The sequence below is a fragment of the Mytilus galloprovincialis genome, chromosome 11 (assembly GCF_965363235.1).
Source record: "Mytilus galloprovincialis chromosome 11, xbMytGall1.hap1.1, whole genome shotgun sequence".
NCBI classification, from domain to species: domain Eukaryota; kingdom Metazoa; phylum Mollusca; class Bivalvia; order Mytilida; family Mytilidae; genus Mytilus; species Mytilus galloprovincialis.
In genome coordinates this window covers 79266159-79286280 of record NC_134848.1, presented here as the reverse complement: position 1 = coordinate 79286280, position 20122 = coordinate 79266159, and the positions used below count along the sequence as shown (strand labels likewise).

At 31.4% G+C, this 20122-nt stretch overlaps 1 protein-coding gene and 1 long non-coding RNA gene across 2 annotated transcripts in view; both read right to left on the bottom strand.

Moving 5' to 3' along the window:
• LOC143052873 (uncharacterized) overlaps window positions 1–20122 on the bottom strand; it is a 151086-nt gene that overhangs the window by 97808 nt on the left and 33156 nt on the right. The window contains exon 7 of the mRNA XM_076226021.1: window positions 10570–10668. Coding sequence (XP_076082136.1) covers window positions 10570–10668 — 99 coding nt within the window. The remainder of the gene's footprint in view (window positions 1–10569; window positions 10669–20122) is intronic.
• On the bottom strand, window positions 16311–18702 carry LOC143052872 (uncharacterized). The gene is made up of 3 exons (XR_012971276.1): window positions 18172–18702; window positions 17359–17427; window positions 16311–16596 (listed from the first exon to the last, which is right to left on the bottom strand). It is a non-coding gene; the product is annotated as an uncharacterized LOC143052872 (long non-coding RNA).

Sequence of the window (20122 nt, the reverse complement as noted above, 5' to 3'; positions counted from 1 at the left end):
CCGTAATGTAGAAATAGCGCTCAAAAATGCTAAAAGAAGGCAAAATTATTGAAAAACGATGTTTAACTGGTTTAACTAAAACAGTCAATTGTAACTTTTATCTTATACACATTTATTTTTCTCAGTTTCCTTATTTTTTAAGGCCTTTTTACATTTCCCGCCATTTTTACTTGCCGTTTATTATAGATTTTTCTTGAAATAAAAAAAATCTACTAATGTTTTTTCCTTCAAACTTCTGCATTATTTGCAGCTTCAGGGGAGATTTTAAAAACATTAATAAAAAAGGGGGGGTCACCGATGTTTTAAATCCGCTACAGTGGAAATAATCTTAAGCTTATTATCAATTTTTGGCGGGAATTATAACTTTTTCTCTTAACGTTATAGATCGACGTTGCTAGCATATCAGCATTTCTTGCAATGCTTGGAACTATCGGGTTAAAATTGTATGTATATATATTTTTTTTTATATGATAATTTTTTTTTATTAAGGTATTTTGATTATTCATTCTTAAACATACAGTAACAGTTTATTAAAAAGTAATTGTCAAAGTTGGAGTCATCTAAATTTGTTAATTGCATTTGTTGTATAGGAAAAACTAATGTGTGCCTCATGCCGTATTAAAGAATTAATTTACGGCTTGCAGATTTAGAATCTTCCACTTCGGAAGATTGAGGGTATCTGGGCTGAAAAGTAACATGTTCCATTTATACTACAAACAGAATAAATTCACACACGGCATTTCGGGTTTTATCTTCCCGGTGCAAGGGAAGATAAAACCCGAAATGCCGTGTTTAAAAAGCCACAAACTCGGCACTTTAAAAAAAAGCCCTCAATGACACCGTTTTCGGAAGAAATTTAAAATTGGCTAACATTTCTGTTATTACACAACGTTCCATAATCGACACAAATTAAGTTCGAGTTCCAGTTTTATTTTGATTTCGAATATTTTTTCCAGTAAGATTTCTAGTTTAAGCTCGAGTTACACATAGAAACTTCTTGAGTTATACTGTTAGATAGATTAAAAATTCTGGTAAGAGTTTAAATTTTGAGATCCGATGAAATTAAGAGTAAGAATGTGGTTTCTATTTTCTGTTGGTGCACCTCTTTTTGTTTGAATGTATATTCTTTTATTACATTTATCTTTCATTGTGGTTAATGCAGCTATGTTTGCCAATACTGATTAATGAGGGGGCAGGACCTTTTTCTGGACGTCGGGATCAAGTGTTTTTAAGCTCGGGATTTCGGGATTGACCTTTTCGGGATCCGGGATTTCTTTTTTCGATGTTCGGGATGTCATGATTTTTTTTTTTAAATTCTGGACCTCGGGATGTTTTTAAGCCCGGGATTTCGGGATCAGGACCCCTCTGATGTCCTTTTCAGTCACGGTCTCCGACAATATTCCTTTATCACTGTCGACAGTGATCACATTAAGTGATCTAAACTCGAACCTACATCTGAACTTTTATTACTATTTATTAATTTTTTTACCATTGTTTTCTTGATTTTTGCAAAACTTTCAGTGGCAAATATTACATGAACATCAGCACTAAACATTTGTCTATATGAGTGGAATATTCTTTCACCAGACGGACTATAATGTGTTTGTTACAGTTTATCAGTACTCTGTGAGACATGTGTATATCTCTACATAAATACATGTGTGTGTGTGTGTATGTGTTTAATATTTCTCTTTTGGAGACTGGTAAAGCCAAATGTATAGTACGTGTTGAATTATTATACGCCCGGTTACGGGACGTATTATGGTATACATCTGTCCGTCCGTCCGTCGTCAACATGTCGGACATTAACTTAAAAATGCTTTAACCAATTGGCATAAAACTTTAAAGAAATTGTTTATATCTATTGATGTGAGCTCTCTTTCTCTTTTTTTATAAATTTTGATTTTAAGTTTCCGAGTTATCCATTAAAAAAGGGGGATTTTCCTGATTTTCATAAATTTCTAATATGACATTGAGAAGTAATGAACCTTTCTGAAATTGTACCACAAGGTTCCATATCACAAATGAAAGGCTGAAATTGATTTAAGGGGTACATGTAAATGCTCAAAACGTTTAGGAATTAGGGGCCACTAACAAGCAGTTTACTAAAATTACTATTTTACAATAACTTGTGTTTATCTATCTAAAATTGTACTACAAGGTTCAATACCACACAGGGAAGGCTGGGATTGAGTTTGGTGGTAATTACTCCAAGAGGACCACACTTAGATCATTTCTGTCGTCACATGTGAAATAAATAACGATTTCAAATAGGACTTCACACATTTACGTCCAGTGGCAAGTTTAATGCATATTCAGAACTTGAACATATGAATTTGACTCTGTTTTGTAAAAACCCGACAGGCTGAGCCGGATAAATACTTATATGAAATGAGATGTTTGATGAATTATTTATACATGTAGTATAGAAGACTATAATAATTATGACGTTGCATGCATGTGATATGAGAAAACTGAAAGTCGAAACTCATTGTTCTTATTTACAACCCTCTTTTGAAAAGAAAACTACAGATTTCAATAGCTATACGCTAACATGCTGGTACTCTTGGTCTATATGTACCTCCCCCCCCCCCCCCCCGAAAATATACGCTGAACCTTACATACCGCATCGCGGAGATACGCTGCCAAAGTTGTGCCATTTCATGACCACTTTCGGCTATTCGGATATTGAACACATACATCAAAAAAATTATATATCAACGACTTCGTTATCGAGAAAACGGTCGGAGAGGATGAAATTCCAATGTTCTTAGTGTTGATTATACATGATGATTATGTGTTTTGTATTGGTAGATCCTTTTTATCATAATGATCTGGATAGTGGGTCATTCATTTGTTAATGTTTATTTTGTGTTTCCAATATTTGTTATTCTTTATATTTTAACACCTCATCTTTCAATCTTTTTTTTTTGCCTTTTATTCTGCAGTATTTGCCCATTATTTTGTATTCCGCAGGTAAACCCCACTACAATCTAGAAACTCGCTAGTACAACATATCAGTTGTAAAAAAATATGATATGTCTATTATCATTTCTCCTGCTTTAGTGGAACATCCCTTCGAGCTTTCGCTTTTTCATAAATTAGAAACCTTTACGGTGGAATCGAAAACGGCGACGTCATAATACAGTTACGACACTATGGCGGCGCAGAGAGCGATGCGTATAAACAATAGTGTGATGTCCCTTTAACGGAGAACCAGTTATAAACTTAATTGAGATTATATTTACGAGAAATTGATGTTGGTGAACTTTGCAAGTGTCGTACCTACTTATCACAAATAAAGGTTTAAATAATAGTGTGTAACAAACACGACTTTTCTTGAACTACAGATACGAAAACAAATAGGAAAAATAGTGTTCTTCCAATGTGTAACAAACATCACATACTGTTTCATCAACTTGACAATATTGTGAGGCAAAAATAAATGCAATACATATCATTGAAATTAGTGGTAAAAACTGATGTAGATAACCGTTTATTCATTACACTACACATAAACAACATGTTTTTAGAAAATTTTAGATAATTGTATATTGATTTAAAGATGATTACTTCTACTTCTATCTGGCTAAGAAATTAATACATTCATGTTCTCAGTCCTTTTGTGTTAATAAGTTAATTTAGATTTTAATAACATAATGTTTCTGCCAGTACACAAACTCGGTCATATATGTTTGTTTCTGATACAATTTGACGAGACAAATAAACATGACATTTTATATTTACTAAGAAGTACGTGTTGTCCACTATACCTGTATTATTTACAACACAATTGTTTTGATCCAATATAAAGAGAAGTTGGATAAGATGATATATTTGGTTACCTTGTTTTTTGATTCTATGTCACATTGAGCTGTCACCAAGTATTTTACAATGTCTAGGTATCCTTTATATACAGCAAACAATAACGGTGTAAAATCATCCTGTAAGACCAACATACATATAATTGAATAAAAATGTGTTCATTTACTGCCAATTTTATGTTATAAATATAAAAAATGTTTATAATAGCACACACGTCAGTTGTAACTACAAAGTATAGACATTTGTAAAGAATAATGTATATACCATTGATGTATCTTGATTCCTTTCGAGGAGACAATTCCTAATACAACTATATTATGACAAGTATTTTTTAAATGTATCTCAAAAATGCAACCAAACCTGTGTTCTCATCAACAACTTATCAACAAATAATATCAGATGTTTACGAAAGGATAATATCAGTACACACAGTAATACGTGGATGAGTGGCCGTTCGTATCATTGGCGTCCGGATGAACTTGACTCCAATCTTAATTGGCAAGCATTGTCAGTTTTCTTATCGAAGATCTTTCCGACACAAAATACCCCATAAGCGTAATAACACCAACAATCAAATCAAATCAAATCGTGTCAATAGCAATATGTACATACCTTATGAAATTTTCAACGCGTTGGTTTTCACTTTCAACGAGTTAGTACTAAAAACTAATGCATTGATTTTTCATTCTTCAGCATGAAAAACTAACCGGTTGTTTTTAAATTCTTCACCGTTAGTTTTATTCCATACCGTTGGGTGTGCGCTTTGTTAAAACATTGTTTAAATATGAGTTACACCAATGACTGGACCGATGACAGGACAAATACAGAACCGAATAAAACATGCTTATATTTTTTTTAATATCTCAAAGGATTTATCTCAAATTTGATATATGATAAAATTCCGCCTATAATACACATACTGCAGAAAGCAAAACAATGTTTGTTTAAAACAATTCGAAAACGTCCTATGATTATGACTTGACCAACATTATCAATGACCGGACCAAATGGAAAATGCTTCTTACCTCTCTGTTTCTAAAGGGATTTATCTCAAATTTGAAAGATAATAAGATTTCATGATTAAATACATAAAAAAGAATAAAAATAAATGATTAAAGTATTAGAAGTTTGTGAAAACGTGACCTTACCAACGTTGACAATGACCTGACCAATTAAAAGTTGTGAGGTCCTGGCTATTTTACTTTTTTAAAAGTAAATTGTTGAATTTTGGCCATTTACTCAAACGATAAGCTTCTTTTTTTTTATATCTAACCGACGTTGACAGTGACCTGACTGTTATCATGACCAGGAACATGCATATTTATCTGTCAATATAATATAGGATTTGCTTCAAATTGATAGAATCAGTAAGAATAAAACAGTGTTCCAATTGTTCACCTTTTACAGACTATTCTAGTTGTATCATTCTATTGCATCTAGATTACTGATAAAAAAAATAAAAGGCTATACAATCAAACATTGAGATTTTGTATTCACAGAGGAAATCGAAAGTTAGTGTTGTAATAAGGGTGATAACAAAATAGCAATGGTACACAATCAATCATTGATATTTTGTATTAACAAAGGAAATCGACAGTTAGTGTTGTTATAAGGGTGATAACAAAATAACAAGGGTACACAATCAATCATTGAGATATTGTATTCACAGAGGAAATCGACAGTTAGTGTTGTAATAAGGGTGATAACAAAATAACAAGGGTACACAATCAATCATTGAGATTTTGTATTCACAGAGGAAATCGACAGTTAGCGTTGTAATAAGGGTGATAACAAAATAACAAGGGTACACAATCAATCATTGAGATTTTGTATTCACAGAGGAAATCGACAGTTAGTGTTGTAATAAGGATGATAACAAAATAACAAGGGTAGACAATCAATCATTGAGATTTTGTATTCACAGAGGAAATCGACAGTTAGTGTTGTAATAAGGGTGGTAACAAAATAACAAGGGTACACGACCAGTCATTGAGATTTTGTATTTACAGAGGAAATCGACAGTTAGTGTTGTAATAAGGATGATAACAAAATAACAAGGGTACACAATCAATCATTGAGATTTTGTATTTATAGAGGAAATCGACAGTTAGTGTTGTAATAAGGGTGATAACAAAATAACAAGGGTACACGACCAGTCATTGAGATTTTGTATTCACAGAGGAAATCGACAGTTAGTGTTGTAATAAGGGTGATAATAAAATAACAAGGGTTCACAATCAATCATTGAGATTTTGTATTCACAGAGGGAATCGACAGTTAGTGTTGTAATAAGGGTGATAACAAAATAACAAGGGTTCACAATCAATCATTGAGATTTTGTATTCACAGAGGAAATCGACAGTTAGTGTAAAGGTGATAATAAAATAACAAGGGTTCACAATCAAGCATTGAGATATTGTATTCACAGAGGAAATCGACAGTTAGTGGTGTAATAAGGGTGATAACAAAATAACAAGGGTACACAATCAATCATTGAGATTTTGTATTCACAGAGGAAATCGACAGTTAGTGTTGTAATAAGGGTGATAACAAAATAACAAGGGTACACGACCAGTCATTGAGATTTTGTATTCACAGAGGAAATCGAAAGTTAGTGTTGTAATAAGGGTGATAACAAAATAGCAATGGTACACAATCAATCATTGATATTTTGTATTCACAAAGGAAATCGACAGTTAGTGTTGTTATAAGGGTGATAACAAAATAACAAGGGTACACAATCAATCATTGAGATATTGTATTCACAGAGGAAATCGACAGTTAGCGTTGTAATAAGGGTGATAACAAAATAACAAGGGTACACAATCAATCATTGAGATTTTGTATTCACAGAGGAAATCGACAGTTAGTGTTGTTATAAGGGTGATAACAAAATAACAAGGGTACACAATCAATCATTGAGATTTTGTATTCACAGAGGAAATCGACAGTTAGTGTTGTTATAAGGGTGATAACAAAATAACAAGGGTACACAATCAATCATTGAGATTTTGTATTCACAGAGGAAATCGACAGTTAGCGTTGTAATAAGGGTGATAACAAAATAACAAGGGTACACAATCAATCATTGAGATTTTGTATTCACAGAGGAAATCGACAGTTAGTGTTGTAATAAGGATGATAACAAAATAACAAGGGTAGACAATCAATCATTGAGATTTTGTATTCACAGAGGAAATCGACAGTTAGTGTTGTAATAAGGGTGGTAACAAAATAACAAGGGTACACGACCAGTCATTGAGATTTTGTATTTACAGAGGAAATCGACAGTTAGTGTTGTAATAAGGATGATAACAAAATAACAAGGGTACACAATCAATCATTGAGATTTTGTATTTATAGAGGAAATCGACAGTTAGTGTTGTAATAAGGGTGATAACAAAATAACAAGGGTACACGACCAGTCATTGAGATTTTGTATTCACAGAGGAAATCGACAGTTAGTGTTGTAATAAGGGTGATAATAAAATAACAAGGGTTCACAATCAATCATTGAGATTTTGTATTCACAGAGGGAATCGACAGTTAGTGTTGTAATAAGGGTGATAACAAAATAACAAGGGTTCACAATCAATCATTGAGATTTTGTATTCACAGAGGAAATCGACAGTTAGTGTTGTAATAAGGGTGATAATAAAATAACAAGGGTTCACAATCAAGCATTGAGATATTGTATTCACAGAGGAAATCGACAGTTAGTGGTGTAATAAGGGTGATAACAAAATAACAAGGGTACACAATCAATCATTGAGATTTTGTATTCACAGAGGAAATCGACAGTCAGTGGTGTAATAAGGGTGATAACAAAATAACAAGGGTACACAATCAATCATTGAGATTTTGTATTCACAGAGGAAATCGACAGTTAGTGTTGTAATAAGGGTGATAACAAAATAACAAGGGTACACGACCAGTCATTGAGATTTTGTATTCACAGAGAAAATCGACAGCTAGTGTTGTAATAAGGGTGATAATAAAATAACAAGGGTTCACAATCAATCATTGAGATTTTGTATTCACAGAGGGAATCGACAGTTAGTGTTGTAATACGAGTGATAACAAAACACAATCAATCACTGAGATTTTGTATTCACAGAGGAAATCGACAGTTAGTGTTGTAATAAGGGTGATAACAAAATAACAAGGGTTCACAATCAATCATTGAGATTTTGTATTCACAGAGGAAATCGAAAGTTAGTGTTGTAATAAGGGTGATAACAAAATAACAAGGGTACACAATCAATCATTGAGATGTTGTATTCACAGAGGAAATCGACAGTTAGTGTTGTAATAAGGGTGATAACAAAATAACAAGGGTACACAATCAATCATTGGGATTTTGTATTCACAGAGGAAATCGACAGTTAGTGTTGTAATAAGGATGATTACAAAATAACAAGGGTACACAATCAATCATTGAGATTTTGTATTCACAGAGGAAATCGACAGTTAGTGTTGTAATAAGGGTGATACCAAAATAACAAGGGTTCACAATCAATCATTGAGATTCTGTACTCACAAAGGAAAGTCAAACATGTCAAAGTAATGTTTTTATAATTTTCAAATTTAAAATTCTGTAGCATAATTCAATCTTTAGATTTAAAGATCGCAAGAGAAAACTACATCAATTTAAAAAAAAAAGTAAAAAAAAACCTATTTCGTAGACATTATTTTATCTATGGAAATAGCTTTACGGTAATGCATGTAAACGATTATCAAACCTTATAACAAGCGAAAAATGTAAAATTAATAAAAATAACCTGCACAGGTCTCGGGCATACTTCAAGTAGTCCGGTCATATATATTTTTTATGTTGATGAAAGTATTCAAAGTTATCTAATTTTAAAAAAAAATTCTGCTTAGATTCGAATATACATCAGGTATTGTCCGCAAATTTAATATTTTTTTAATTTGATGTAAATATTTAAAACTTCCACTGTATCCTACACAGGCTCGGGCATACCTCATGTATAGTCCTCAAACATATTTATGTACTGTCATGTAAATATTTAAAACTTCCACGGTATCCTACACATGTGTCGGGCATACCTCATGAATAGTCCGCAAACATAGTTATGTACTTTCATGTAAATATTTAAAACTTCAACGGTATCCTACACATGGGTCGGGCATACCTCATGTATAGTCCGCAAACCAAGTTATGTACTTTCATGTAAATATTTAAAACTTCCACGGTATCCTACACATGGCTCGGGCATACCTCATATATAGTCCGAAAACATAGTTATGTACTTTCATGTAAATATTTAAAACTTCCACGGTATCCTACACATGGGTCGGGCATACCACAGGTATAGTCTGCAAACATAGTTATTTACTTTGATTTAAGACAATAATAATCAAAACCAAGGAGTTAACAAAGACTCACAAAACCAAAGGACATTTACATCAATAGTTATAAATAATCATTAAAAAACAACACGAACTCCTCTAAAAAACGGGAGTGAAATCAGGTGCTCAAGAAGGGTAAGCATTTCCTGCACCGTATACGGCACCAGTCGTGTTATTTCTTTGTTCAGTTCGGTAATGATGGAAGGTTATTATGACTGAGGAAGAATAGCAGATATGATTTCTGACACACTTTTGTCATAATGGCCAATCAGCTCATGATTGGGACCGTAAAATTTCTTGAGTGATGACCTTAATTTGATTGATTCATCAATATTAAAACAACAACAATATCCTACACAATTTTGGTTTTCAATTTCAACGGTTTTTTTTTTGCTGCAGATGTGAATTGCAATTCACTAGAAATTCACATGAACATTTAAGCGTTCGTTTCATGTATAAGGTCGTTTGAGTTGAATCTCACCTGGAAACTTTCACACGAATTTCACAATAGAAAATTGTATTTTGTATTTTTCATGATTTCTATTAAATTTGAACATATACTTGAAGTACGACGTTCATGTGAAATTCACGTGAGTTTTCCATGAAATTCACATAAAACTCGCATTAACTGATTTCACGTATAAATTCGATTGAGATGAGATTAACGAGAAATTCACGAGAGATTCACATGAATTTAAATTAAAGTGAAACTGATGTTAGTAAAATTTGCCAGAACAAAACCTACTTCAATATAACAAGTAAAGGTTTAGATAATAGTGAGTTAGTAAGAATGTACCACAACTTGTTTTTATCAACTTCTGAACATTGATAGTCAGATATTTTAAAAAATCAGACACAAATATCAGAACACTCAATCAAATATGCCTCATATGACTGAGATTCATTGATTGAAAACAAATTGTATGAACTAACCCAATCAATAAATTCCTTTCCCTACAACATTTTACAAAATGATTAAATGTATTTGCTTTAATTCAAAATGATTTAAATTATTTCTAAAGAATTACATGAATTAATATTATCTAATAAAGGAGTTACCACAACATATTCTCATGCAGAACATATCAATTTTTGATAACATTATTTTTGTAAGAAAACATGTTTGGTGATTAATCATGTTTTATCGGATTAAATTTGACAAAACATATAAAATGACACAAGTGGCAACGGTCTGGTTGATTATGTTAGTACAAACTCTGTTACAAGTATAATGTGGATGGTCACATTCTAGAAAACGGAACAAGATTGTGTTAACTATATTAGGAATATATTAAAGTTGTCTGATTTACAACATGCTTTTGTATTTATTCACAATAAAGAGGAGTAGGATCAAATAAAAATCATAATCACATTGGTTCTTGCATCTCTTTGACAGCCCACAGTGATCAGGTATTGGACTATATCTAAGTTTCCTTTCTGGACAGCGAGTAATAATGGTGTAAATCCAAGCTGTAATATCAACACATATAACAGACATTATTACTTCAGTCGTAGACGGGATGACATAAATATGAACAACATATATAACATACAAATCCGTTGACAACATAAAAACAAAAGAAATACTTAATTAACTTACTTTATTTTGTGATATTAGGATTACATTTATTCAATACATTTCAAAATACTGATGAAAGACTGATTTTTTTTAAGATGAGATATACTCAAATACAAATACAATCTAGCAATAAAGCAAAAAGCTGTTGGTCGAAAAATTATTTTGCATTAAATCTGTTTTCACAATAGTAATTTATGTAACAGATTGATGTAGACACTTGTAGCCTGTTCATAATCCTTTGTGAATATGAATAAATATATTATAATTTTATAATTCATAATCAAATATTGTTTCCAATAAAAGTATCTGACTATGTATGTCAACGAAACGTGTTCTTATCAGCATATTCAAACAGATGTTAACGAAACAAGAATGTACAATATGTATTAATTCGTAACATGACGTCTGTATATTCTATATAAACAACATATACCCATCATCTGTACTATTCTAGTAAATACAATTTTGCTTCAGAAATGTATAGATAGAATAAAGAGATATAGGAAGATGTGGTGTGAGTGCCATTGAGACAACTCTCCATCCAAATAACAATTTATAAAAGTAAACCATTATAAGTCAATGCAATGCCTTCAACGCGGAGCCTTGGCTCACACTGAACAAAAAGCTACAAAAGGTCCCAAAATTACTAGTGTAAAACCCTTCAAATGGGAAAAACCAACGGTCTAATCTATATAAAAAACGAAAAACGAAAAACACGTATAAATAACATAAACAAACGACAACTACTGTACATCAGATTCCTGACAAAGGACAGGTGCAAACATTTGCAGTGGGATTAAACGTTTTATTGGTACCAAACCCTCTCCCTTTTTCTGAAACAATAGCATAACATCACAATATAGAAAACCACAAAAGAATATAGGACAGTTTTTTTTTTAAATACATTTTAGAATGTATAACTTGTTAAAATGTTAGATTTCTATCAATTAGACAAGTAAATAAAAGCATTTCTTTATGTTATTGACACGACTATTTTTGTTATTATTTGCCATTTGATTAGGGACTTTCCGTTTTGAAATTTCCTCGGAATTTGGTATGTTTGTAATACTATCTTACCTAAAACTTTAACACAACTGGTCAACTTCTTAAAAAAAAGGACAATGAAATGTTTAAAAACTATTTTCGTTGTAAGAAAACAAAACAAAACAAAGAATCATTCAGTGCAAAAAGATCTGTACAATAAGACCCACATGTTTATAATCCAACACATATTTATTGTTTATTAAACCTATCTAACTAACAACATTAGTTTGTGGTGATTCAGAATAAAAAGAAGATGTATCGGACCAAAGAAGTTTCTTAACCACAGCACGAAACGGAAGAAATGCAGTTATCTTTCACGTGCAGTAATTGAAACTAGTATTCTTTCCAATTGATGATATTAACATATAGAAAAACATCACATACTGTGTCTTCAACTGGACAATGTTGTGTAAGATATATTGATACAATACAAATAGCTAAAATCAAAGGTCAAAACTAAGTAAAATGGCCAGCTACTCTTCTAGACAAATCAACGGCTAATTGATATCCTGACACTATATTAAAATCAACGGCTAATTGATATGCTGACACTATATTAAAATCAACGACTAATTGATATGCTGACACTACATTAAAATCGGTTTTGTGTAAACTAAAGAGGGACGAAACAAAGTTTTAATTTGTTTGAAATGTTTTGTTTTATTGAATTGAACAGGATCTTCAAAGAAGTCGGAATTAAGCCAGATTCTTGTCAATTTTCTTTGAGTTAGTGGGTATCATCATCAGAAAAGTGAGAATTAATTCGGATCCTTATCAACAGTCTGTGAATTTATCAGGACCTCGTCAAAAGTATGCTAATTGGTGACGATTCATTTTTAAAATAGTGTGAATTTATCAGAATCCTCGTTATTAGTCTTTCAATTGGTGACGATTCATTACATCTAAATGTGAAAATATCATCACACATGATAGTGTATGTCGATTCATATTCAGTGATGTGTGACAGACGAGGATGCATTATAAGCGTACATTAAAGAAGAGTTATCAATATTTATATGTGCATTTAAGAAGATTGGTTATCAGTGATGTGAATATTATATGATTTTATCAAACCAATAAAATCACAAAAATACAGAACTCAGAGAAAAATCAAATCGGAAAGCCTCTAAACATACGGCAAAATTGTCAGTTGTGTATAGATATAGGAAGATGTGGTATGCGTGCCTATTAGACAACTTTCCATCCAAATAATAGTCTATGAAAGTAAATCATTATAGGCAAAGGTACGGTTTTGAACACGGAGTCTTAGCTCACACCGAACAGTCAGTTATAAAGAGCCCCAAAAACTACTCGTGTAAAACCATTCAATCGGGAAATCAACGATCTAATCTATATCAAAACGAGAAACGAAACCACGTATGAACTATATAAACAGACGACAACTACTGTACATCAGATTCCTGAATATTTTTCAGTGAACTCAGTGTCAGTGTAAAATTCCTTCAAAATGGTTAGTTAAAAAAAAATGGAAAAAGAAAATTATTCAATAGACTCAATATATAAGGATTTATATTCCACTGTATTATTACGGTAAGAAATTTATTAAACTATAAATGTAATGTTCAAAATTATGAAAGATTTTCTAGTTTGAGTTTAGAAGAACCTGATTTATTGACAGCAATAGCAATAAAAACACCACATACTGAATAGATGCAAAATGTAAATATTTATGTTTTAGTATGACAGTTTTGCACTATTCTACTAATACACAGCAATAAAGCTTAGACACAGAAGAAGATTTTGATTTATACCACATGTTAATATCATTTAACAAGATTTAAACAAAAGGTGTTCAATAAACACGTCTGGGGAAATTTCAATGTTTTAACATGTGTCTTTATTGGACGTAACAACACAACACGACAGTTCTAATGTGAATATATGTATATCAGGTTAAAGAAAAAGGTTTGAAAATGAGTGCATTGGTGAAAGTGCTTTATATTAAAGGTGCTCTTGGTAAAAGGGTAATTACCATCTTCCTCCCATAAAATACAACAGGAGCTCATAATATTAAAGTTTGCTTTATGCCAGAAATCTAAGCCACTCGACTGATCTGCATTCTACATTTTGTTTATAGCAGACAATGCAGAACGCATACCAGTCGGTTGATACATATACATATAGCCTTAAAAACAAAAACTTCTGCACACAAACAAGATATATAGTGAAATGAAGGACACATGTATCACTTTGGAGATATTTAAAGATTTACTGTATTAGATATCAGGGCATGATCTGAGGTTATACATTTTTAGTTGCATTAGAATCCAGAACATACTGTTAATTCAGAAATGTTTGCATTGTTTTCATAATAGAGAACATTTCCTAAAATGGCAATAATTAAACCGGAATATTTGTAGATTTTTTCACGATCACAAAAATAGATGAACTCAATAATATCTACATTTTAAGATAAACTTGAATAGTAAATATTCAACGGTTATCTTTTAAAGGATTCAACACATTATCTTGAGGAGCTGTATCCAAGCATTAAATATCGAAAGTCAAAAGGTTACAAGGCTGTGTTCTAACATCAAAATTTTGCAATCAAATCTATGTAATATTATTTCAGTTTGTCGAATAATAGTTTTTTTCAGATCTTATAACATTTATAATATTAAAGATTATTTTAGCATTTGGCTACCTTCTGTTACTTAAAATTGTTTAGAGAGATACCACCATTTAATCTTTAATTTTTCATAAACTTACATGGGACTAGACATTTTTTAATTAGTATAATCATATAGGCAATTTTCTGTTGGTGATACATATTTAAAGTGATACAAAATAGCCTTTTCCTATAAATTGCAATAACAGTTGCCGTTTGATCTGTTTCATTGAATTTTACTAAAAAAAATGGAAATCACAAATAATTGCAAAAATATTTAATATATATTCTTATTCAGTATATTATACTTATTTGGTAGAAAGATATTTCTGATCAAGTTACTTTTTTGAACACTACTGCCTACTGATCTATGACTTTGTCTCTTTAATAGGTCATTTTTGGCTGATTAAGTATGATGAGATACGTTAAAAAGAATGTTCATTAAACAATTCTGTGCTAATAGCGTTTGCTACCATGTTCATATTGAAAAGCATTTTGGATAATTTGTTTTAGACAGGTTTTAAATTTTACATAGGTAGATGAGTAAATACTCATCATAAATAAATTTGAATTGATAGGGTCCATAATCAGAAATTTAGAGGAAACAAAGAAAATTCGACGTCATACTCGGTTTTTAACCAATGTAGAACTGAGATCAAACGAACCACACGTTGATTAAATTTTATTAGTTTAAACATATTTATTCGTCATCAATACAAATATATCATCATACAAAATACACAATAATAATAGGATTCGGAAACAAGCTATATATAGCTTATACTAATCCGTTTCCTTGAAATACCAACTTCAGTTAACTATTACATAAATATAGCATGCAATGTTACTGTGATATGGAACAAGAATAAACTAAGTAACTATATAACAAAAAAAGAAAGGAGAAAAAAAACTAATTTTAAAATAATGAAAATAAATACAACAAAAGAAAAAAAAAGAAAAAAAAAACTACACTGAAATACCTCACACATGTTTAGATGAAATGCAACTTAGTGAGAATAGTGATTAACAATTTAACTTGTAAATCTCTTGCACTTTAGTAGGAATTTTTGTTCTTTTCCAAAAGATCTTTATTTTGGTCTAAATTTAGAGCTTGTGATCCAAATAAAAGTAAATTCGTGTTTAGTGTGACTGGATAATTAATTGAGAAAATAACGTCATTACACAATTCGTCATATTTTTTACAGAGAACTACTATTCATCCTTAATCTGGTATGTAATACTTGACCCATTCTTGTACTAGTGTAGTAAAAATTTGGGCATTTATTATTTGGGTTTTTTATACGAATTTTTAAAAATGCTTGAAGTTGTAGAATTTCTCGTTTGGTCTGATAACTTATTCCACAATTTAATAGACGAAGGAAGGAAATAATCGGAGTATAGATTGGTTCTTGTACGAATTTCCGAAGTATTTTGAGTCTGACGAGTGAAATGGTTATGTAAATTAACTATTTGATTTGGTACCAAGTTTTGTAAATAATATGGAGTTTCCTTATTCACCTTTTTATCAAACATAGTGAGCTTATGTTTTTCCCATCTTTCTGAAAGTGTTTCTCCACCCGTTTCCTTATAAAGCATCTGGGTATACATTTACAATTAATTCTCCATAGGCGGTAATGGTAACGTTTTCCTCCGTTGCTCAGTCCATATCGTTTACTTGAACATGTATGATGGCTCATATCGAAGCTGATACATTTATACATGTCTGGTTAAATTTTCGGGGTGGCAAGTGAGATTACTTTTTTCGCAAATTGATGGACCCCGGAAGATGGTGAAAAATGTCACTCTCCTCATGAAATAATCCCAAAATTCTGATCATAAAATTCAATAAAAAAATTGTCCTTTCTAATAATTTATTTCAGGTCAAATCTACATCTTTCTTTTCTCATCACACCAGCTCTATAAAACAGTTCTTATTGTTCATTTATGTCCATTTTTAAAATCACAGCATCCACAATTGTATGGCGGACTAATATTTTTTTTAATTACGTCATCTGAGTTCCTCATCTCAAGGTCTATTAGGGATCCTGACCCATATTGAAATTCATACTTCTGATTTTTCCAAATATTTTTATGTGATCTTCATCGGTATAACATTCTGAATAAATCTGTGTATTTTTGTCCATTTCTGAAAAAAAATAAAGTTGTTTTAGCACTATACGGCAATGACACTTTCGTCGCTATATTCATTTATTTTGAATACAATGTGTTTGTATAATTAATTTCTTCCAGAATACCTTCACTAGTCAAAACAAGGACAAAACTTCTGATTATAACCTTTAATTACAATACACAGACCCTGTTAAAGCATTCTATAAAATTTTCTTGTGCCTTAAAGTGCATTTTGACAGAGAAATTATGCAAAAATGAAGATTTTATAAAAAAACCAACACCAAAATAATTATTCTTACTAGTGGAAATCTGGTATTTAAAACTGTGGAAAGCACTCTTAACTACTTGGAAAGTCATCCTTAGCATATAATTAGAGTGCAATATAGTGCAAATTTTCAAAACTTGTCCTTTCACATAATTCTATTTGAGAAAAAATGTTTTTAACATGTATTTCAGTGAAAACCTTTTATTAGTGAGAAATCCACATGAGGTTTTAAAGGAAACATTGTGACATCACATGTATTATGGCGTCATTAAATAACGACAGATCAAAATAGAGCTAAATATAGTTTGCAGTGTTACGTGAGAAACAGTTGCCGCAAGATTTAACTCGAAATTTTGAGTCGAAACGATCTGTAACTAAGCCTTTTCATTTAATACCAAGACCATAGCAACAGTTTTCATATTTGCATATTTTTAACATACCGACTGTAATTTCAATTGCATAAATACCATAAATAAACAATTTAGAGCTTGCCTAATAAAGCAAAATGCTTACCAGTTATTCAGGACTTTTTAAAACCTCTAGTTTGCCATCTCAGGTTAAAAAGTAATGATATGTCTGGAACTGAAATAAGACAAAAAAATTACTCAGGCTGTGTTATCATTTGATTTAAATACAGAAGTACTATTGAGAGAGAAAAATCTAATTCTTGAAAGTTTAATCACAAAGAAAGACAAATGCTTCTCCCTTGTGGCTTAGTCACCTTCATTTAAACCTTTTATTTTAGAAGCAATGGGTAGTAGCTAACTAGCTTAATAGTTGAATAGGTGCAGAAATATTGTTTTCAAAAAGGTTTGACCCTCCCCCTTTTTCACTGAGAAATGACAATATCTATTGTTTTGCTCAAGTGCATTAAAAATATTAGTTCATGATTTTCTTAAAACATGTACATGTTTTTTTCTGTTTTTTTGCATATGATATCTACTGACCAGGAGTCAAATCATTGGATAAAAGCACATGCGATGATGTATCTCACTTTACTCGTATGAAGTGTGTTATCTCCCTTGATTATCAGGTATTCCTGTAGACCGAAGTGATAATCACATAACAAAGACTATATTGTGTCATGTTTACTTACAATTTAATAATATTTAAAAGTTGTTTCTTGCCTTTTTCAATATAGTAAACAAATTCCTTTCGGATCTCTCGGAAGTAAACAAAGTTATGATTGTGCCTAAAAAAAGTGTTCAGCCCCGTGCCAGTAATGCATTTTAAAAGCAAAGTTTCATTGAGTTTTTGCTGATCTTTATCAATAATATTTATCTTAAACCATTTATAATAACTAGGTATAAATAAAAAACTACTAACCATCATTTTCGGTGGTGTACAAGGTGAAATCATCCATAAATCAGCCTGAAAACTTCTGGAATTAAGCTTCTAATTTGGGTATACATTTACAATTAATTCTCCATAGGCGGTAATGGTAACGTTTTCCTCCGTTTCTCAGTCCATATCGTTTACTTGAACATGTATGATGGCTCATATCGAAGCTGATACATTTATACATGTCTGGTTAAATTTTCGGGGTGGCAAGTGAGATTACTTTTTTCGCAAATTGATGGACCCCGGAAGATGGTGAAAAATGTCACTCTCCTCATGAAATAATCCCAAAATTCTGATCATAAAATTCAATAAAAAAATTGTCCTTTCTAATAATTTATTTCAGGTCAAATCTACATCTTTCTTTTCTCATCACACCAGCTCTATAAAACAGTTCTTATTGTTCATTTATGTCCATTTTTAAAATCACAGCATCCACAATTGTATGGCGGACTAATATTTTTTTTAATTACGTCATCTGAGTTCCTCATCTCAAGGTCTATTAGGGATCCTGACCCATCTGTATCGAAGTTAATTTATTCCCACCTGTTACAATTCTCATAGCTTCAATTTGAACATTTTCCACTTTATTTATCAAGTATTGTGTTTGATTATCCCAAATGACATCCCCGTACTCTAATATTGGTCGAATGTATGAAAAATACATTTTTTTTCTAAAGTGAACCTATTCAGTATAAAACGCATCTTCCTAAGGATATTTATTCTATTATATGCACGTTTAACTATATATTCAATGTGAATATATTACATAATCCATTATTTGAAAAAATAATACCTAAATGTTTTCTTGATTGATTTTCTTGAAATAATCATGGTTTCTGTTTTTTGTGAGTTAAAGTTTACAAGCCACTTAGAGGATCACATATGAATTTTATTCAGATCTCCATTAAGAATTTCAGCAGTATTTTCAGGGGTGTCTACTGTCAAATAAATACTAGTGTCGTCTGCAAATAATTTGATAGTAGCTTTATTATCAGATACTCTATCATTAATAAAGATAAGAAAAAGTAGCGGACCTAACATTGAGCCCTGTGGGACACCTGCATTTATCTGTCGCCATGTTGAATTGCTTCCATTTAAGACCACCCGTTGACTCCTCTCAGATAGATAATCACAAAACCAATTAAGTAAATTTCAAGAAATTCCATATTGTTTAAGTTTTGATAATAGCCCTTTATGCCAAACCCGATCAAAAGCTTTGCTGATGTCACAAAAAACCACCCTAATCTCTTTTCCGTTATCTAAAGCTCTACCAAAGTAGTTAGAAATATCAATAAGTTGATTTATGGCAGAATCGTCTTTTGTAAAACCCGATTGATTAGGGGTGATTATCCTATTTTCAATTAGAAAGTTGTGTACATGTTTATAGATACGTCGCTCTATGCACTTTGATAATATACTTAACAACGAGATTGGTCTGTAATTTTTTACTTCATTACAATTATTACTCTAAAAAACAGGAGTTACATTTGCTTTTTTCCAATCTGCCGGAAATATAGCTTTAGATAAAGATAAATTAAATAGTTTCCAAAGTGGGAATTTTAGATGTGAAACAGCCTCTTTTAATAAAATTGGACTTATCAAGTCTGGACATGAGGCCTTATTTGGATTTAAAATCTTTAAAACATCTTCGACCTCACTATCTCACTTAATTTGATTATACATTGGTGAAGAATTAGAATAAGGTTATAACACTTCATATTATCTGACTGTCGAGTTTGCAGAAATTGTCTCATCAATTACGCATAAGCAAGGTATTCAGATTGTAAAAATATAATGTTTTGTCAGATAACAAACTCGGTATGCAACTGTCATACAAGTGATAGGTTTAGCGCTATACATTCTGGTTAAATTCATCATTTTCTTCATTTAATAATACCTGTTCCAAGTCAGAAATATGACAGTTGCTGTCCATTTG